Source organism: Sceloporus occidentalis, unplaced genomic scaffold (assembly GCF_023333645.1).
Source record: "Sceloporus occidentalis isolate IW3139 unplaced genomic scaffold, rSceOcc1.0.p SCAF_9, whole genome shotgun sequence".
NCBI classification, from domain to species: domain Eukaryota; kingdom Metazoa; phylum Chordata; class Lepidosauria; order Squamata; family Phrynosomatidae; genus Sceloporus; species Sceloporus occidentalis.
In genome coordinates, this window is record NW_028316989.1 from 44,982,473 (window position 1) to 45,004,541 (window position 22,069).

At 43.0% G+C, this 22,069-nt stretch overlaps 2 protein-coding genes across 2 annotated transcripts in view; both read left to right on the forward strand.

Annotated features, from left to right (window-relative positions):
* Positions 1 to 12,442, forward strand: part of LOC149307438 (A disintegrin and metalloproteinase with thrombospondin motifs 17-like) — a 119,997-nt gene extending 107,555 nt beyond the window's left edge. Inside the window, exons 22-23 of the mRNA XM_089539168.1 lie at positions 7,430 to 7,607; positions 8,092 to 12,442. Coding sequence (XP_089395294.1) covers positions 7,430 to 7,607; positions 8,092 to 8,246 — 333 coding nt within the window. The 3' untranslated portion in view covers positions 8,247 to 12,442. The remainder of the gene's footprint in view (positions 1 to 7,429; positions 7,608 to 8,091) is intronic.
* Positions 10,281 to 21,840, forward strand: LOC149307439 (uncharacterized). The gene is made up of 2 exons (XM_089538316.1): positions 10,281 to 10,329; positions 20,501 to 21,840. The coding sequence occupies exons 1-2, from the start codon at positions 10,281 to 10,283 to the stop codon at positions 21,838 to 21,840; spliced, it is 1,389 nt and encodes a 462-aa protein (XP_089394442.1).
* The last annotated feature ends 229 nt before the right edge of the window (positions 21,841 to 22,069 follow it).

The following is a 22,069-nucleotide window of genomic DNA, read 5'->3' on the forward strand; positions in this document are numbered from 1 at the left end:
AATTTCTATCACCAAATGTTTGGAGTATTGAACATTATATTATTCATAAACTGGAACATAGAACCAAAAAGGCCAGCCAACATAAACAGCCTCTGTGTATTAACAGGTGAAATAACAGATATATTTTTTAGACTGGAGGACAGGGGGAAACCCTGCCCTTAAAGAGTATGAATTGACCATGGAGTGTGTTTTTTAGAATGAAGTATATGAAATAAGTGCAATGCTGTCTAGTTATTTATATCCCTTCAAACTATTACAAGGCAGGGTTTCTTGATAGGGTTTCATAGTGCCTCTGCTTTGACTTTTGCAGCTTTGATTATTTACGAATTTGAGTAATATCTTATCTCTAGAAATCTAAACAAAGAAAGAAAAACTGAGAAAGGCTGGCTTCAGCAGCATTCACACTGCAGAAATAATCCAGTTTGACCCCTCTTTAACTGCCCTACCTCCATGTTATGGAACTTTGAGAATTGCAGTTCATTGCGACGCCACAAAGTGCCTCAACCAACGACAATTCCCAGATTTCCATAGCATGGAGCTAGAGCAATTAAAGTGGGGCTAAACTGGATTATTGCTGTAGTGCAGATGCAGCAAAAGTTTCTTCTTTGCCTGTTCTGCTGTTTCTTGTAGGAAAATCGAGAATGCAGAAAGTGACTAGTGCAAACACGGCATCTAGATGTGTAGTTCTAGTATAAGTCTAGAAATTCTAATCCAAAAATTGACCCCAAAAACAGGAGTCGACTTATCAGTGCTAGTACTGTACTTTAACTCTTATTTTAAAAAAGGAACCATGCACTGGTGAAAGGCAAAGTATAATCCAGTGATGGCGAACCTATGGCACGCATGCCAGGGGTGGCACTCAGAGCCCTCTCTGTGGGCACATGTGCCATCACCCCAGCACAGAGTTTGCCAGAGTTTGTTATTAGAAAGCCAGAGGGACATGGCAATTTGCAATAAATAAGTGGGTTTTGGGTTGCCATTTGGGCACTCCGCCTCTAAAAGGTTCACCATCACTGTCCCTGGAAGCACTGACTCTCCTCTGTTCTCTCATCCATCCATCTTTTAGGATGAGTGCAAACAGTTATGCCTGCTGGGATTTTTTTAAAGGTCTTTGGCATTGTCTTCCTTTGCTTCATCCTTTAGATCCTTTGTTACTTGGCCCTAACTTTTACCCTCGACTTATCCACGGGGCTTATCAAAATCCATAATTTTGGCCCCAAAACCTGCCCTCAACTTATACATGAGATCAACTTATAGTCGAGTATGTACGGTACTTATTTAAGCAGGCCATATCTCACCTGCACATTTAAGTCTGGCCTCTGGATGAGAAAGCAGCCTCTTCCCCAGATGCTCCCAACCAATGCTCCCCAGTGGCTCTGTTGGCAAGGGCTGCTGAGCGGTGCCATTCCATAAACATCTGGAGTGCTTCAGAGTCCCTGCCTTGGCTCTACCTCCCTCCCTGGGTGGCAGGCATGGGAATCTGGCCGAATGCCCAAGTTCTGCCCCCCGCAGCTGGAGCATGATCCTTACTTTCCACGTCATGCACCTGACTGGCATTGCCTTTCCGTGAGGCACCTCAGGGACCCATCTCTGACTGAAACACGTTTCGGAGCATCAGCGAAAAATTGGCAGAGGTGAGCACGTTAGGAATACTGCTGCTGCTGCCAAGCCGTGTCATTTGTGATAAAGTACGCTTTTAAAAACTGCTTCTAGCCACCTGCCCTCCCCTGACGCGAGGCGCTGCCAATTGCTTCTGCCTCCTCGTCTTAGCCTTTGCAAAAATCCTGGCAGCAGGTAACATGTCCTAGCAGCACATGGGAAACCTGGAGGAAAAAGTCTCATTTCCTGTTAGAATAACCCTACTTTTGTACCGTCCCCGAAGATGTCTTGTATGATGGATCAGCTGTCATCCATCATCGTTGGAGGAACAAGAGCCTTCTAATTGCAATGTAATTGTTTTGGCAAGATCAGCGTAAACCATATTCTGTAAAACAGGGCAGAGAGAGAAAGAGAAAGAGAGGAGACAAAGAGCAGCCAAGGTCTTGAGGATGAAATATATTAGAAACCATATTCCCATGTAATCTGCACTTCACTCTAACTATTTCTGTGGAGGCCAGATATGAGGGCTAGTAACAAAAGTGGCAAAGCAATTGCATAAGGGAACTGGAAGGCCCCATTAAAATCCCATCTCTGCCACAAATTCACTATAATGTTAACCAGGTCTTAGCTCATCTACAGATGACAGTATCATTTGGAAAGACCAAGCTGCCAGAGAGAAGGGAACGACAAATAGGAAATTGAATGCACAAACAGAAGAGAGGTCAACATAGCCAGAAACTGGAGGTATGCAAAGAACATACTGATTGAAACAAGCAGTTGAAATTGCACAGCTCAACCTTCAGACCTCCGGTGTAACTGGAAATGTCAAGAGGGCTCCTTTGGGGAAGTTTAACAGCTTTGGTTCAAGACGAAGCGGTAGGCGTTCGCTTAAAAGACATTTAGTATTTTTTCGGCGGAATACATGCACTTTTTGTGGTGCTACTTTCCATCACCGTTTTACACATTGCTTTGTTTTGGACCAGGCTTTTGCAAAAGGAATTTGGGGAGGTTTTCTGCAGTCCACAAAGCCAGCCAGCCAGACGTTCAGTACAGGCAATTCCTTCGCATGTGCCAGAAGGCTTGTGCAGATGAAATCCTCCTGGATGCACAGCCTCTCTTCATAACTGCTTCATGTACAGATGTTGCACGTACAGATGTCACCTGCAGAAATAGCGGGTGATGCAACACTCGAGTTTGCATTCCTCCCTCGAGCTCTTTTCAAGATTTATGTTTGTCGCAAGGAAGGAAAGAAGGAAGGAAGGAAGGAAGGAAGGGGATACGTTTTCAAGAGAATCGCAGAGGAGACTTGAGCTTCAGCCTTTACTCACCTGTTTACTGATGCCTGGTTTGCACAGAAAATTCACACCAGCTAAACTCCATAGCAAGGTTGCCTTCTACAGATTAGTTCTGCAGGTGCATAATAGGAATGTCTGGGCCGCTGCAACTTTGTTTTTAAAGGGATACCTTATATATTGCAAGGAAGATCATCTTCAGCATTTCTACTGTTGTTCTGTATCACCTTTCTTCTGTAGTGTTTGAAGATGGTTGGTCTTTCCAAAGTGTTTAAAACGTAGCTGGGCCATGAGTGGGCTGTGTTGTTAGATTTGGGTTCAGTGCTTGTTTAGTAAAGTCTCAGATGTATCCCTACAGGTACAATGTAGATATCATCATCATCATCATCATCATCATCCTGCTCTTCTCCCAAAGCTGGGACTCAGGGCGGCTTACAACATTAAAAAACACCATACAGTTAAAAACATTCAAAAATACTATATTAAAATAGAATTAAATTACTACAATAATTAAAGCAAATTCAATGCTAAAATCAAGTTGAAAAAGATTAAAATGCTTTAAAATAATTTCTTATGTATTACATGTCAGCAGGAACACACTTTAAGTAGGATTGTATTCTTCAAGCCAGGAACAGAAACCTTTTGGGTTTTGTTGCATTTTGGCAACCTAACGACAGATTCGTAAAGTTACGAACCACAGAGCCTGAATCTTGGCCAACAAACAAATAGAATAACTAACATTTTGTAATTCCGGTCCCTCTTCCCGTTACCAATTTTTCTAGTTTGGCATACCTTTATATCTAAGAATGTACTTGTGGTCTTGAATTTGGTGCAGTCTGAAGATAAAATCGTTTTTTAAAATTAGATATAGAGATTTATTTGAACAGCTATCCTTGTCTTGTTGCCAAATATTATCCCGTCTTAAAATACAACTTGGAGGCTGTTGAGAAAGCTTGGTAGCTGCCCCTCTGCAAGCATTTTGCAACATTTGTGAGATCAGCCAAAAGAAATTTTTTCCCATGTAATTTATTTCTTTTCCTAAAGTTGATCCAGGCCCTCAAATTGAGAAGGAATTTTTTTCTCCCGATTGGAATTAAACAAATCATCTACTTGACATAAAAGCTCCACATGAAAGATGGTCTCGAACAAGACTAGATACGTTCTCATTACAACTTTGGGGTGTATGGGTTTTTTCCCCTCCTCCTTTGCTTCCCCCAACCCATTTCATTCCTCCTTTCTTTCTTTTTTTCGGCTGTGAAAAATAGTTTTCAAAATGCTGTGGGCGAATTAGATCTTATCCATTGATGGCAAAGCTTTCATTCCAGTAGTTCTGATTTAATGATGCAAACAGTGGCAGTTTGACCTGAAGTTTATAGTTAAGACGCACGCAATGTTGAACACCTAATTTTTTTGGCCCAGCTTTGTAATTACAGGTTGAGTCTCCCTTATCCAAAATGCTTGGGACCAGAAGTGTCTTGGGTTTTGGATATTTATGTACTGATTTATTTGGATTTGGGGATATTTGAATGGGTATGGGTAATGAGGTATCTTGGAGATAGGATCCAAGTCTAAACATGAAATTCATTTATGTTTCATATGCACCTTATACACATAGCCTGAAGGTAATTGTATACACAATATTTTCAGTAAAGTTGTGAATGAAACAAAGTTTGTGTACAGTGAACCAACAGAAAGCAAAGGTGTCACTGTGTCAGCCACCCATGAAAGAAGTTGTGGATTTTGGAGTATTTTGGATTTTGGCATACTAGATAAGGCAAACTCAAACTGTATACGCATATACAGTCCGCCTTCCTTATCCATGGACTTTTTGTCCATGGATTCAAGCATGTGATGGAGGAGCATGGCAATGAAAGAACAGCTGGAATAATGTTGTTTTCTGATGAAGGAATTAAGTTACAGGAGAAAGGTAAATTTGTGCAGAGTCTGGATGATAGGAGACAGGGGAAAGGACCACTTTCATGCTAGCTTTCTATGTACGTAAGTTGTTTATTCGGTCATTGACCAGCATAAAATAAAATAAAATAAAAAATAATAATTGTACATTATAATTATTAGACCAGGATTCAAAGAACAAACATCAGAGTCCAACTCTGCTAACTTTCAGTGTGCAGAGAGTTTCTGGATGTGTACATCTTTATTTGTAGGCGGCGGGAAAAAACCAGGGGCAGTTTTAGTATCTGATAAGTTGTATATCTGGAATACTGCTTTTGATTTTAAGCATATACATAGAGGAACAAGTTTGGTTGATTGCATGGAAGTTAATTTCAAACATTTCTGAAGGGAAAACGCAATACTATATCCGCATGTAATCCCCCCCCCCAGTTCTCTAAGCACCCTTGTTCTAAAGTACAGTGTCATACGGGCAACAACCTCCCATCTGTACACTTCTCTGTATCTATTTCTTATTTCTTGGAAAGCTGATTTTCTCTCTGTTTAAAATAAGCCAGATGTCTCTTTCGCTGCCAAACCCAGGCAGTTCAGGATAAATGTTCAAGCCGGCCTTCCCGGCATCGGGAAGACTAATTGCATAGCCTAGGTGATGGTCTTGGTTTCCCCGGAGAAGCAATCAAACTAAGCTCAAGGCAAGGAAAGAAAAAGGTTTTTAAAAAACAGACACTTTGGTGGTTCTTTGTGTGTTAAGAAGCAGAACTGGCAGCCGCTGTGGAAAAAGAATTGATGCTTTGCCCTCTCTGTGGGTAAACAGATGTGGCGATAGCAGCGTGCGGCCACATACAAAAGCAGGTACGCATCTGCAATGCAGAGGTGCGCATGATTGCATAGGTTGAGCTTTCCATTTTGCTTTAGGAACTTATCCATAAATGTGGCAAAGTTTTGAGAAAGATAGCCCTAGCAACAACAAAAAAAAGCGAAAGAAGTTCATATTCACTGACTGACATGGCTTTATGCCATACGGCATGATTATGAGACTTCCACCGACTGCATACTGGGAAATGGGCTTTGCATGCTTTAGAGCAGGATAGTGTGTGTGTGTGTGTGTGTGTGTGTGTGTGTGTGAATGTTTGTCAAGCCCTTTTGAAGCTGGAAATTATTACAAGGGCCGAGCATTGTTGAACACTCGGCTGGCGTTGAAAGGACCACCCAGAAAGAGATGTATGGATCTTGCCCTCAGTTGGAGATGGTTATATTTAGTAATGTTAAACTTCTAACCTGCACATCAGGAAATGGAGTATTCAGTCGATGGAGAGAACAAAAAAACGGGAACAATTGGTTGCAAACACAAAACAGGAGGCGCTCTAATGCAATAGGTGTGTGAAGTGAGATGTATACAATAGCAAATTCCCCATTTACTACTGAGTTCCTCTGCAGCTGTACTTCAATTCTGGAGCATGAACGAGCAGGTGGAGCAGAGACAGTATGATAGCAGTCCTGTGCGGCGTTTGTATTTCTAAAGTGGGGACCAGAAGTCAGCCAAGTCACTATGTCAGGTTTTGGGGGATGGGGATGCACATAAATTGGGAAACAGACATCAGTCTCAATCCTGTATAGTTCAGCATAGCATAATAGATCCTCAGCTAGGCTGAGCCATATATCTCACCGACTTACTGAACATCCCCCAAGTCCTCTCTCAATGGCCATTCTGTGTTTTCTGTGGAGCAGCCAGGATTGCAGAAGCATCTGGCTGTGTCCCTTTGGCCAGATACAAAAGTGTTACAGCAGCGCTGAGTCCTCTGGAGGAACCTGGCTTGTCTCAGCACTGATGTGTGCATTTTGCATCTGGCTACAAGGACATAGCCAGACACTTCTGCAATTCTCCCTGCTCACTAGAGACTTTTCAGTAAGCCAGCATCCTAAAAGGACATATTTATATGTGAGAGAAAGTTATGCTTGTGCGTGTAACTAACAGCATTCCAGCTATGAAAGATTTTTGAGTGTCCAAAAAAACTTAGGGGCTGTTCACATTGCATAGTTATAACATTATTACTTAAGTGTAATTGCCATGGGAACACCATGTGGGATCCTGGGATTTGGAGTCACTGGAGTACTCTGGCTAAATGTGTCTCCCTAAGCTCCAAATCCCAGGATTCCACAAAATGGAACCATGGCAGTTAAAGCAGAATCATGGTGGTATAATTTTGCAATGAACATTCGTAATATGAGATCTTAAAGCCGCTCACATTGATTTGCAGCACATTTTTCACTGATCAGGAGACTGGGAACCTTTTCCATTACCAATCTACCAGGAATTTTATGAAAAGAAATGGGGATGAGTACAGATCTGACATTTCCCCCCAAATCTCCTGTCACCGTTCTGTTTTATTCATGTGGCTTAAGCTGCCACAGGAACTATGCCAAGGTCTCAAATCCATCCTTTCTTCATTTTGAAGATATGCTTTGAAAAAAGTCAGCAATGTAGGTTCGTAGGCATTCTTTTCTTGCAAGAGTTCTGTCCTCATCACAATTTATGTGTAATGCACTTTATTCTCTCAGCACCATCATCCCTTCAGCCTCAGGATCTGCTATATCTGATATTCACCAAACTGTTGCCTTTTCTTCAGTGCTCTTCGACTTGTGGCAAAGGCCTTCAGTCCCGGGTGGTCCAGTGCATGCACAAGGTCACAGGCCGCCATGGCAATGAGTGTCCTGCCCTTTCCAAGCCCGCAGCTTACCGACAGTGTCACCAAGAGGCCTGCAACGAGAAGATAAACGTCAACACCATTACCTCTCCAAGGCTTGGTAAGTATGAACTCTCAAGGCTTCCCCCCTTGTCAAGTGTCTGCTCCATCTTTCCCTTACCTGGAATGTCTAGCTCTGTGTAAAACAGCTTTATCTGTTCATAAATCTCTAATGTTCTGTGTTATTCAAAGATACAGCTGTGTAAGCCTGTAGAATCAGCATGTAGAGAGAGAGAGATCTTGTAGCACCTTTGAGACTAACTAAATAAAGACTAAACAAAGAGGTTGGCAGCATGAGCTTTCGTAGACTTAAGTATATTTCCTCAGATGCACTGTCATCCACTATATGTATCCGAGGAAGAAGACTGAAGTCTATGAAAGCTCATACTGCCAACTTCTTTATTTCAGTTAGTCTCAAAGGTTCTGTGTTATGCTTAGCTTCCATTGCAATGATGCCATCGCCTTCCCAAGAAAAACTTCTAACTCCTTTTCCCCCTTTCCCAATATTCTGTCTTTCTTTTAAAAAAAAAAACATGCACACAAAGCTGCTCTGACGTATAAATGCGCAGGAGACCAGTGGACTGTTTACTGTCGGGTGATTCGAGAGAAGAACCTCTGCCAGGACATGAGGTGGTACCAGCGCTGTTGCCAGACCTGCAGAGACTTCTACGCCAACAAGATGCAACAGAAGAGTTTATGAAACCTGCCTTTGCTCCCTGGGGTCTTAAAGGTCACACGTACCTTTTCCTGCAGTGTATCATTAACTTATGGAAATCACTGCCACAAGATGTGGCAATAGTCACATAGAATAGATTAGACACATTTGTGGGGTATGGGGTCTATCGAAGGCTAATAGCCGTGAGAGCAAAATAGAACTGCTAAGGTCAGAGGCAGTATACTTCTGAAAGGCAGATGCTTCTCGCCAACAACAGGAGAAGCCATTACCACCATGCGCAAGTGGCACCTGGTTGGCCACTCTTTAAAAACAGAATGCTTGACCAGATAGACCTTGGCTTGATCCAGCAAAACGTATTACATATGTACATGGCAAATGCAAGGAAGGTCTGTTTACCAGATCTGCAGTGAGTTACCGAACTTGGTGGATTCCAACGCTTTTACCTAATAAGACTTGAAACCCCTTTTGCAGACTGGATGAACCAAAGCAATCCACTACAGAAAAAGAAGAATTCATCTCAAAGCCAATTACGTATAATTTTATGTTGCTTTGACACTGCTACAGGTGTGTTTTTTTTCAGTAATATATAGATTATTTCCAGCCACTGGATGGCTTGTTACCATTTTTTTTTAAAAGAAAAGATTTGAAAAGCGACTAAATTGACTAAAGTTACACGTACCTCAACAGGGTAAGCCTCTGGTAAATAACTCAGTATAGACAGAGACATTACTTAATGCTTCAGCCTTGGCTTCTGGGTTCAGTTCCCAGCCTGGAAATGCAAGTGGAGGATGGGCAGCTTGAAAGAGAGAGCCATTAATGAAACGTTTAATTTGAAAAAGGAAGGCTTTGCTAGAGAAGCCTCCCAGAGCCAAACGGCAGTGGATGAACGCTTCTGGAAATCGATACAGAAAGCCCACTGCAGCAGCTGCCAATATTCAGCTAAGTATAATTTTTAAAGAAGAAAAAGAAATCTAAGGACTAGCTTTCCACTTCCTTTCCTTGGAAAAAAATAACACAGCAATGGTGTCTTACTTGGTGCACCAATGTTGCAGTAAATAAGTTCAGGACAAATTTTAATGATCTCATTAGTCCAAGCAGAACTTTAAAAGCTTCTTCCTACACAGCAGTGCTAACCAGAAATCAGGCCAAATGCACATGTTCAATGTTCTGCCAGTCCAAGTACAGCAACTCTGCTGGGCTGCAGAAGAACACTTGAAGGCCTAATCTGTAAGCATGCGCCAGAGTTTTCCTGTCTATGTGGCACATTAATTTCAATGCGAGGGGCAGCTCTGAACACAGAAAGTGATGCTGGTGTGATGTTGTTTTCTGCTTTGAAATGAATGAGGAGTCTGGTGGAAGTTGGGTATGGACCCCAAGGCTCTGTGCGCTTCCTGGATGGCAGGAATTGAATTGATGTGTAAATGACTGAGGTGGCAATAGTTGAAACAGGGCTGACGTTTGGGAGCCTATCACACAAGGAAAGAAAGCGGAAGCTTAGCCAGATAGTAGCACCTTTCTCCATGCCTTATCGAGTCTTGTTTTTTTTCTATCTGGAAAAATCCATTCAACAAAAGACTTGCTTGTACAACTGTCTCCAATAGGAAGACAACTGAAGAACTACAATGTCATGTAGTAAGGCTCAGAAAAAGACGTTAGTACCCACATAAACTTCTGCTTTCTTTCCTCCTTGGTTCTCCTTGTTTCCTGGTGCTAATATTTTGGAACGGAGAGGGACCCAGTAATAAAAAGAGTATTAACTTCAGCACTTCTTATTACTGCTTCTCCCCTCTTTCTGTTTCTTCTCTGCCAACCCTTGCTACAACTTGGGCATCACTTGTAGTTTATGATCTAATGGTAGGAATTCTTTCTTTCATGTGAAAATAGAAAGAACTAATGAAACAAAATATTTCTGAGGGTTGCTCTGAAACACCAGTGCTGGTCAAAGGTTGCCTTCCATACCTTAAGTCCTATAGAAAGTGATGCTATGAGCAGGATGGGCCATTTCCATTTTCCGTGGGCATCTGATCTGCACATACTTTGTTAAAGCTTCTGGGCAAAATGGCTCCCTCACTCTCAAGGGATTACATGATGGAGCAGGAGTCAGCAGGTAACCAACTGCTTGACAGCTATCTAGTATGACAGACATGATAACAATTATTTACTTCTGCTCCAAGAAGCCATTCCATTTAGTACAACCCAACCATCCTGAGATGGATGGATCCTGGATCATATTCACATGACATTCAGATGCCTACAGTCCAGAAATCAGACAGACATATTCTCAGATGGATCCATTCTGTGCATTCAGGCATGGAAGTACAGTAATTATAAAAGATCATCTATATAATACTGTGTTGTGGCTAAGCTGTAATAGATTTTGGACGAATTGAAAACCCCTCTATTGGGACATATGGCATGCAATGAAAGAGTTTACCAATGTAGGGATTGGTGTTCCAAGATGAAGAAATTCTAACGGTGCTCAAAACTTCTTCTGAAGGCAATAGGAATCTCCAATGGATGTTAAGTGCAGCAAGAGGATTTTATTCAATCTCTGATTCTCATTGGTGCAGCATCCTGTGGTCCTAAAGATTAACCAAGAGTTAAGTCCAAAACACTTCTGGTCCCCAAGTATTTTGGATAAGGGAGACGCAGCACAACCTGTATCATAACCTAGGCTGCAAATCAAAGAACTATGAAACCATGTACTCAAGGATGTTTTTAGTCTAGTGTCCCTGAAGCACCAGCCCCTCTCCTCTTGCAAATACCAAGATGGAGTTGTGTGCACCAGCTTTGATGGCTTTTTAGGATAGGTCAGCCAAATTCATGCAGCGTATGGATCTAACTGCTGTCACTAAATGGATCCTCTGTATTCAGAGGCTGTGCACTGTGGGATAATATATGCTGAGAGACAGACTAGTGAAAGGCAGCCTTCTTCATGCTTTTGTGAAATTCCCAGATGAAAAGAATGCTAGGCTAGACATGAGGTTCTTGCAAAGCAATTTCTGAGATGGCACAAGGATTTGCTGTTCTAATTGTTTGTTTTTGTAATAAATCCCACTAAGGTGCACTTTTCAAAGAACTTTCTGGGAGCCAACAGTAAGCTAAGAGCCTTCTTTGGTCAACTGAAAGCAAACAGAGAGGCAAAACAACTTCAGAATATTTCCCCACCTTCCTAAACAAGTCCTATTCCAGAACTCTCCCCATAACTCAGAGGTTAAATCATGAGATTGTCCAGACATTATAGGACTGCAAAATCCTAGTAGCTCCCAGCCAACATAGCAAGTAGTGATGAACGCTGGAAATTGCAGTTTTTAAAACCATCTGGAGGGTTGAATGATTCCCGCCTATAATCTGCATCATTCTTTTTTGTTGTTCTGCAGACGCTTCTGCATAAATGCAACAATGCAGTGTTATGATCTTTAAAACCCAGTTGTTTTCCAAGCTGCTTTCAGGCAACTTTCTTCCTAGTAATTTGTTATGCTGTGGATCCTTGGTCCTTAAGTCCAAGTTTCCAACATCAACTTCAATTGCGATCGTTGGGGAGATTCAAATCAGCGAGCAAGCTATCATTCAGGGATGCTTCTCCATCACTACTATTTTGCTCACTGAGGATCTCCCGAATCCAATCCAACTAGATCACAGGAGTGATCTAGCATGGCAGTCAGAGGAATAGGCATTTGTAGTTTCAGAGGAACTACAGCAAAACCTTTGGTGGTCCACTCTGAGCGCAATGCCCTTGCATTACAATTGTGGTATTTCCAGTGTTGAAAACAATATTCTATGTACTGTTCTTAGAAGTACTGTACATGATAATTGCACAGTTTTGTCACATGCGGAGTGTAAACTCTGGCTATAAAATGGTGCTTTCTTATTATTTTTCTCCATTGTGTGTGTGTTTTTAAAGAAAATCCCCTTTGCAGTTGAATATTGATATTTTGTTCTAATACGAGGCAAAAATGCAATGTTGTTTTTCAGTGCAGAGTGAAAAAGTGTATATATATTTTTTTCTATAGTTAATTTTACATATGGACTGTAGCCATGGTAATAGTTCTATGTCCTTTTTATTTTCCTCCTGGTGCTGGCTCAAACATGTCAAAATATATATTCAAGCGTAACAGAACCGACTGTAAATTAAAAGAGATTGTTCCGTTTTGGAAATTAAAGAAGGTTCAAATATGTTTAAAATAATAATAATAATGATAATAATAAAAATATTTTTTCCATAATGATTTTAACACGAGTTGCCTTTACCTGTAACACAAAGCTTGAATTGCTTGAGTGTGATATGCTCTTGACAGCATTATGCACACACATTGTCTGGCATCCTCATAGTGGCAGATGGAGGTGTAAATCCACCTTATATTTATTTATTATATTTATGCGCCTTACAAGTGCATGTGTCTTTTTTGGGTGATTGTGGAGCTTAGCATTCCCTTAACAACAGCCCAATGCACCTGCAATGCTACTGCTGTTACCATTGGGCTGCTGTAGTCTGCCCTCCGACAGCCATTTTGTGGGTGATAGAGATGAATAGGTTATGAGTAGCATCTGGCCATGTCCTTGCAACCAGGTGCAAAATGGTTACGTCATCCACTAATGTCCTTTGGAGGTCTCAGCGGATGGTGAAATCATTCCATGTCTAGCAGAGAGGACATATCAAGATGCTTCTTCAGTCCCCACCACCCACAAAATGTGCATTTGAAGCAGCGCAACTAAGTCCAAAGGTGTAGTTTAGTTCCAAATGTGGAACTACTATGCTATGTTATGACATTCCTGTAGTTTTCTCTGCTTGGAGTGAGCACAATGGTTTAGATTTGAGGGGATGCAAACACAGCTCTATTGATAGTCCTGCCTGACTGAAAGTATTGATTATCAGAAGTCAATTACAGACACAGTAGGCATGGTGTAGTGACTTAAGTATTGGACTAGGGCTTTTGAGAGACCAGGGTTGAAACACCTACTCAGCCATGGAAATCCACTAGGTGATCTTGGGTAAGTAACGCTCTCTTATCCTTCATGGAAGACAATAGCAAACTATTCAAATAAAGTTTGCCAAGGAAACCCAATGATACTCTTGCTATAAGACAGAGCTGGCCTGATGGCACATAACAACACAATAAAGGAGTTTATTACTGGGGCTAATTCTGGCATTAAACAGAGATTAAAGCGCATTTAGAGCTGCCCGAAAATGGTGAGTAATTGCGCAAATTATTATCACACGTAATTGCGCAAATAAGGTTGATATTGGAAATGCATTGTCTCTGAAATGCCCAAAGTAAAAAAGATGCATGTTAATGCTTCTTTCTGACCATTTTAACGGTGGGTTTTGTGCAACGTTGTGTGAAATCATTTCACATAATTACACAATTTTTCTGGGATATTCACAGGATAAACTCTTGATCTCCCTCATGTTATAAACTCCATAGACACTGTGCTAATTCACTACAAATTATGGCTTGAAAACCAGGTACTGACTTCTATCCCTTCTTGCCTCTCCAGAACAGTCACCTCTACACAAACACACTCCTTTCTCACCATAGAGGTAACTCCCTATGGCCCCAAAACAAATCTTGACCAGTACACACCACCATGTTCCATCTAGATCAAGAAATAGATGACACCCTCATAGATTTATTGGAGGAGGCTAGAACTGAGAGAAAGCTGTGCTGAATAGCTAGTTACTAACTCCCTAGTAGTCTACAGTTACGATATTTTACATGAGTATTAGAAACATATTCTGGTGCTTTCACTGAAACAACGGGAAGTCATTAAAGTATTATTATACTGATGCATCTGCATAAACGTTGCAAAAGTCGAAAACTGGGATAGAAAGAGAAGGGGGAGAAGCAGTACTATGAATGCTACTCTCCATGCCAAGAGACAGCAGGAGTGAATTTACTTTTACCAATCTCGTTTCGCAAGCATATTTTACTTCCTTGGGTTGAGCTCAGTTTGCCATCAAAGCCAAAGAAATGACTACAGAGGCCAGTCAGAAATGGGATGCTGGTGCTGGATCAGCCCCTTGGAGGCAGTTATGATCAGGCTATAAATCCCACTGTTGTTCTTGCTCTGCATTGACAGCTGAGCCATCTCTCTGAATCTGGATGGTGCATCCCCAACACAAGGCTTCCTGTTCTTGGAGGTAGCCGAGGTAGTAACCGAGAAAGCCTCCCGGCGAGGCTATAAAACAGGCAAACTATAACAGACCTCATCCAAGGGTCACTCTCTATTAACATATCTTTGGGCTTGGAAGACTCTGCTGCACACATGAGCCAGATGAGGTTGTAATGGTTGAGCTCCCTAAACAATAGAAAGCCTGCTGGAGTTCCCTAGGAAGCCAAGAGGCGCCGTATTAAGCCGGAGGGCGAGAATTAATGCTGTAATAGGCTTGGCTGGAGGTATCCGAGACCTTTGCCAATAAATTCTCTCCTGTAATTTTGAGCTGCATCGGCAGTGGGTCTGACAGGAATGCCTGGTGCAAAGGATGGGTCTAACAAACTAAGAAATGGAAAAATTTGGGGGTTTGTTTGTGTTTCTGTTTTGTTTTTGCTTTTACCTCCATTATTTTAGTCCTCCGTTGAGCTCCCCAAGAAGAGGCAAACCCAAATTCATTACCGGGCTCAGAAAAGTGGTGCCTAAGTGATGGAAAATCCTTCCATTGGCTGCTTTTAGAACCCAACAATCCCTCCCTAGTCCTTGGAGTCCACCTGTTTCCTCCACTTACTCTCAAGTCTTCAGGCAAGTTGACAGCTTTAAAGGTCTCTTGAGAGGTTACCAGCAAGGTGACCTGATTGTTGTTACATTGAGAGGTTTCTCTGGAAGGGAATTCCTGGCCAGCCAGGCAGATAATGGAACACCTCCTCGTTTCAGTCCCTGGGGCCTCAGCGGAGCATTCCCCGCCCTTTAAATATATATATAGCAAGGATCTTTAGAACTCTTAATCACTGGCACTTCATCTTTGGCCAGATCCACGGAGGTTTCCCTTGGAGGCAAAAATTTACTTTGCACACACCATTAATCAATACGGCTCAAATCAAGCAAAGGAACGCCTAACTTCTGGAATGCACTAAGGTGGCATTCAAAGCTACACATTCCCCTTGCAGACAACATGTCAGACAACCCCTGTGCTGCAAGGCAGCAGCTATATGGAACTATCAATGACAGGGCAAGGAAACAAAAAAGTAGATGGTTGGGAGCGGTTCTGCCAGAAGTGTCTATGTGTCTTTTAAATGGTTGGACATTGAAGCTGCAGTTCTGGATTATGTACACACAAGATGTGATCACACGAGGCTATAAAAATTGGGAGTTTAACAAGATAAAAGCATCTTTAACTGATACATATCACACAACATCGCACCCATCCTGCTGCCTTGCATTCCATTCTTAACTGTTGTGCACCTTTTCACTGATGGGCAAAACCCATCTATAGGCTCTCAATCTCACTGCTATTCCATTATTGCCTTTGTGCAATAGGTCCCTTTCATCACAGTTCCACTTCTCAAGCAGCCACATGTTGTGAATGGGTGAGATTCTGCTCCTTCCTCTCTTCCTTCCTTTCACAGTGATCATGGCCTCCAATCGCTTCTCGAATCTAGCTGCTATGTGCTCATTCACACAGGAGCCAACTTCGGGAAGTGGTTGGCATCCTTGATCATTCGTTTCCACCGTTCCTCCTGTGGAAAACAGATCATACAAGCATGGATTGCCAAAGTGCTATCGAGAAAAGTGTGACAAGAAATGCTATCAATGCACCACCATCCCTGCCAGTGAGGTTCGGTGCAAGGAAGAATTACAACAGAGCTCATGTTTCTGACTGATGTGTACACCAGCGATCACTGGAAGAAAGAGAGGCAGAAATGTCAGTATGTTGCACCCTGGTTAACAGGAGAACAGATTTCCAAAGCAAGATTGGAGGTCGGGGATCAGACCAGGAGGTACTACATACTTAAATGAGAGCCTGCATGACATAGTGATTTGAATATTGGACTTCAATTCTGGAGACCAAGGTTCGAGTCCCTGCTTGGCCATGAAACCCACTGGGTAACCTTGGGTAAGTCACAATCTCTCAGCCTCAGGGGAAGACAATGGCAAACTTCCTCTGAACAAATCATGCCAGGGAAAACCCCATGATAGACTTGCCTTAGGGTTGCCATAAGCCGGAAACAACTTGAAGGCACACAAGACACACAAATATAAACTTAACTAAGTAGCCGATCTGGGATCTCAGCCACTGAGAGAAGGTCTTTTGCCTATTTCTCAAGCTGAGGCGGAAACAGAACATTAGGAACGAAAGACAGCCTGCATTAATACTGAGACCTATCCTTTGCCAGACAACTCTTCTTGGAAGGGATTGCTCTTCAGAAGACATCCATCATAGAGGCAGTAAGTGTGGAAAGAGACACACAAGCTGTCCCTTGGCCCAACTCGGCCTGCATTTTCTTGATGTGTATATCATTGGACACTAGGAATTTCCTCCAGTTCTGAGATGGATAGTTCCAAACTGTTGGCAAGACAAAATCACTCTGTCCAGCAGAAATTCCTACATGACCTAAGAAAATGTACAGGTGGCTAAGGAAACTCCAGCTATGTCTGAAAAGTGAATATGCAATAAGCGAGAGAGATTGTGTATGTTTTTATAGGCTGCATAGCCATTCATTTCCCATACATCTCTCCTTTGCCGGCGCATATAGAACATCTGTTTACCTTCTTTTTTCCTCAGTTGTACCAGCAGAAATTACTCTGATTTAAAAGTAGCTAGTATAAGTCATTACAACAACTTGGACCACTGGGCTGGACTACTTTTCCCCAGGCACTTAAAACACTGCTCTCAAGAAGTATTTTTGCTATCTGAAATATTGGAGAAATTCATTTTTCCCAGTTCACTTGAGGGATATCAGGCACCTAACATCTCTCTCATTGGCTGCATCTACACTGCAGAATTAATGCAGTTTGACACCACTTTTAACTGTCATGGCTCAATGCTATGGAATTCGGGATTTGTAATTTCGTGAGATATTTAGCCTTCTCTGTCAGAGTATTGTGGTGCCACAACAAACTGCAGATCCCAGGATACCATAGCATGGAGCCATGGCAGTTAAAACAGTGTCGAACTGCATTATATAACTTGGCAATCGGCAAATAGGATACAGCAGAGAACGGGACTTTTCCTTAAATTGAGATATAACTTACCAAGAGATAATCCTTTATAGTGCATGGTAACATCACCATCTGCTGGGTAAGTGCTATAATTGCTCCTTCAGGATTACTTTCCAGAGAAGATCCTGGCTGTCCTATTTATATTTACTATAGAAATATTATATATTTATATTTTATATACATGACTGTCCTATTTATTTTTAAGGGGTACAGCAGGAAGGTATAGATCATGAAGAGCTATGGAACACCCTTAAAGACAAGGGAGTGCCAGCACATCTCATAGTCCTAATGAGGAATCTGAACTCAGGACAAGAGGCTACTGTCGGAAGAGAATTTGGAGAAACCGAATGGTTCCCAATTGGCAAAGGAGCCACAGAAGGCTGCATCCTATCATCCTATCTGATCAACTTATATGCAGAACATATTGTAAGAAAAGCAGGCTTGGACACAGAAGGAGGAGGAGTGAACATAGGAGGAAGAAATATCAACCATCTGAGATATACAGATGACACCATAATACTAGCAGAAAACTTCACAGACCTGGAACAACTCCTAAGGAAGATCAAGGAAGAAAATGCAAAGGCAGGACTACTGCTGAACATACAGAAAACAAAAATAATGACAACAGAGGATCTACACAAATTTAACCTAGACAATGAATAAATAGAAGTCATAAAAGAGTTCTCGGTTGGGAGCGGCAGCCCGACGGATGTGTTTTCAGGAGTCTCTGAAAACAGCCTCCACAGAGGCATCTTCTCCTCCGTTTTTTCCAACACGGAGAGAGAAAAACTTTAGGCATGGCATTGCCTAAATGAAGAAGCTCTGCTAGTGCCAGCGTTGCCTGCTCCAACCTCTTCCTAATGGGAGGGACTGGAAGTGGGCAAAGGACAAAGAGCATCGCTGTCTCTGTGGGAAGCCTTAAGGCACAAGAGTTGCCCCCAATTTTTAACTAAAGAAGAAGTGGAAGAACTTAAGAACATAGATATAAAAGCCTCCAGTGACTGAAGAGACAAGATATCTTCAGTTAAGACTTCACAACGAGGAGAGATAGAGCCAAAGAAATGGCATGGGCGTGAGTAACCTACTTTAAAAGAGACGGAATATCCACCTCCGTTAACTTCATTTTGCCAATTTGACATTTAATTAGGAGGTTGGGATAAGAGGAATGGACTGTTTGTCTAAATTTAAACAAATAAAATTTAGCGAATAAGAATAAGAGCTCTCAAAGACTGGGGGAAAAAAAAAACAAACAAACTAAAGCTTGCTTGAAGGGAGTAGCACAGCTGCGAGAGATTTTCATCCAAACAGCTGAGAGCAATCAACTGTATTGAAGGGGAGCAGAGATTGAAAGTATGGGCTAAGGCTGAGAAAGAGACTCAAGGAAGCAGGAGGACGGCTAGGAGAAACTTGGAGGACTTGCACCTTTAGAGCTTTCTTCTTTCTTTGAGAGCCTGGAGGACAACTAGGAGAAACTCGGAGGACTTGCACCTTTGGGTGGGGTCTATTTGACTCTGCCTACTGCAAGAGGAATTGGTGAATCCCTTTCCCAAAGGAAAAAAAGAACTGGGACGCTTACTTTGACAAGAATTAAGTCATCCAGATATATATATAAAGCTACCTCTCTTTTTTCCTTTCTTCTTTCTTTGAGAGCTTGGAGGACGGCTAGGAGAAGATTGGAGGACTTGCATTTTTGGGTGGGGTCTATTTGACTCTACCTACTGCAAGAGGAATTGGTGAATCCCTTTCCCAAAGGAAAAAGAACTGGGACGCTTACTCTGACAAGAACTGAGCCATCCAGATATATATATAAAGCTACCTTTTTCTTTTCTTCTTTCTTTGAGAGCTTAGAGGACTGTTGGGAGAAACTTGGAGGATTTGCACTTTCAGCTGGGGCTTATTTCATCTTACCTATTGTCGGAGGGCGGCTAGGAGAAGCTTGGAGGACTTGCATCTTTAGAGCTTGGAGGACGGCTGGGAGAGGCTTGGAGGACTTGCATCCTTAGAACTTGGAGGACAGCTAGGAGAAGCTTGGAGGACTTGCACTTCTAGGTGGGGTCAATTTGACTCTACCTACTGCAAGAGGAATTGGTGAATTCCTTTCCCAAAGGAAAAAGAACTGGGACGCTTACTCTGACAAGAACTGAGCCATCCAGATATATATATATAAAGCTACCTTTTTCTTTTCTTCTTTCTTTGAGAGCTTGGAGGACTGTTGGGAAAAACTTGGAGGATTTGCACTTTCAGCTGGGGCTTATTTCATCTTACCTATTGTCGGAGGGCAGCTAGGAGAAGCTTGGAGGACTTGCATCTTTAGAGCTTGGAGGACGGCTGGGAGAGGCTTGGAGGACTTGCATCCTTAGAACTTGGAAGACAGCTAGGAGAAGCTTGGAGGACTTGCACCTTTAGGTGGGGTCAATTTGACTCTACCTACTGCAAGAGGAATTGGTGAATTCCTTTCCCAAAGGAAAAAGAACTGAGACGCTTACTTTGACAAGAATTAAGTCATCCTGATATATATATAAAGCTACCTTTTTTCCTTTCTTCGAGAGCTTGGAGGACGGCTAGGAGAAGCTTGGAGGACTTGCACCTTCAGCTGGGGCTTATTTCACTTTACGTATTGTCGGAGGACGGCTAGGAGAAGCTCGGAGGACTTGCATCTTTAGAGCTTGGAGGACAGTTAGGAGAAGCTTGGAGGACTTGCATTTTTAGGTGGGGTCTATTTGACTCTACCTACTGCAAGAGGAATTGGTGAATCCCTTTCCCAAAGGAAAAAGAACTGGAACGCCTACTCTGACAAGAACTAAGCCATTCAGATATATACATAAAGGTACCTTTTTTTTTTTTTTCTTTTCTTCTTTCTTTGAGAGCTTGGAGGACAGCTAGGAGAAGCTTGGAAGACTTGCACCTTCAGGTGGGATCTATTCGACTCTACCTACTGCAAGAGGAATTGGTGAATCCCTTTCCCAAAGGGAAAAGAACTGGGACACTTACTCTGACAAGAACTAAGCCATTTAGATATATATACAAACCTACCTTTTTTTTTTTTTTTCCTCCTTTCTTCTTTCTTTGAGAACTTTGGGACGCCTTCTTTCTTTGAGAACTGGGACGCCTTCTCTGACAAGAATTAAGCCATCCATATATATATATATATACATATATATATATAAAGCTATCTTTTTTCCTTGCTTCTTTCTTTGAGAGCTTGGAGGACATCTGGGAGAAGCTTGGAGGACTTGTACTTTCAGGAAACTCCTACAAGGTTTTTAGCAGAGAAAGACCCAAGGAGACAGCGGGGAAAGCGGAGGCCAAAGCAGCGGAGGACCCAAGAAGACAGTGGAGAAAGGCCCAAGGAGACAGTGGAGAAAGACTCAAGGAGACAGCAGAGAAGGATCCAAAGAGACAGCGGGAAAAGCGGAGGCCAAAGCAGAGAAGAACCCAAGGAGACAGCGGAGAAAGATCCAGGGAGAGAGTGGAGAAGGACCCAAGGAGACAGCGGGGAAAGCAGAGGCCAAAGCAGCGGAGGACCCAAATAGACAGCGGAGAAGGACCCAAGGAGACAGCAGGGAAAGCGGAGGCCAAAGCAGCGGAGGACCCAAGGAGACAGCGGAGAAAAACCCAAGGAGAGAGCAGGGAAACCGGAGGCCAAAGCAGCAGAAGACCCAAGGAGACAGCGGAGAAAGACCCAAGGAGAGAGCGGGGAAAGCGGAGGCCAAAGCAGCGGAGGACCCAAGGAGACAGCGGAGAAAGCCCCAAGGAGAAAGCGGGAAAAGCGGAGGCCAAAGCAGCGGAGGACCCAAGGAGACAGCGGAGAAAAACCCAAGGAGAGAGCAGGGAAACCGGAGGCCAAAGCAGCAGAAGACCCAAGGAGACAGCGGAGAAAGACCCAAGGAGAGAGCTGGGAAAGCGGAGGCCAAAGCAGCGGAGGACCCAAGGAGACAGCGGAGAAGGACCCAAGGAGACAGCGGGGAAAGCGGAGGCCAAAGCAGCGGAGGACCCAAGGAGACAGCGGAGAAAAACCCAAGGAGAAAGCAGGGAAACCGGAGGCCAAAGCAGCAGAAGACCCAAGGAGACAGCGGAGAAAGCCCCAAGGAGAAAGCGGGAAAAGCGGAGGCCAAAGCAGCGGAGGACCCAAGGAGACAGCAGAGAAAGACCCAAGGAGAGAGCGGGGAAAGCGGAGGCCAAAGCAGCAGAGGACCCAAAGAGGCAACGGAGAAAGACCCAAGGAGAGAGCGGGGAAAGCAGAGGCCAAAGCAGCGGAGGACCCAAGGAGACAGCAGAGCAACCCCCAAGGAGAAAGCGGGGAAAGCGGAGGCCGAAACAGCGGAGGACCCAAGGAGACAGCGGAGAAAGATCTAAGGAGACAGCGGGGAAGGTTAAAGTAGCGGAGAAAGACTTAAGGTCAAAGAAGCGGAAAGACGGTCGGTCTCCTAAGGAGACGGTCGAGAAGGAAAGACTAAAGTAGTGGAGAAGATCTAAGGAAATAACGGTCAAAGCGAAGGCCAAAGCAGGGGATTAATAATGCATACAAGGAAAGCAAAGCAAGATCCAGCCTTCCAGAGAAGACCATCACTGGAAACACACTCTAAACAACCAGACCAGACGACCATGTTTGAAGAACTAAAAGAAATGTATCTAGAAATGAAGGAAGATATCAAAGCAACACAAAGGGACATAGCAGCAATGAGAAAAGA

Bases quoted from the DNA above. Each gene is read 5' to 3' on its own strand.
- LOC149307439 (XM_089538316.1), top strand. From the start codon at position 10,281: ATGGCTCCCTCACTCTCAAGGGATTACATGATGGAGCAGGAGTCAGCA. The intron at 10,330-20,500 runs GTAACCAACTGC...TTCTCTGACAAG, and splicing joins GATGGAGCAGGAGTCAGCAG to AATTAAGCCATCCATATATA.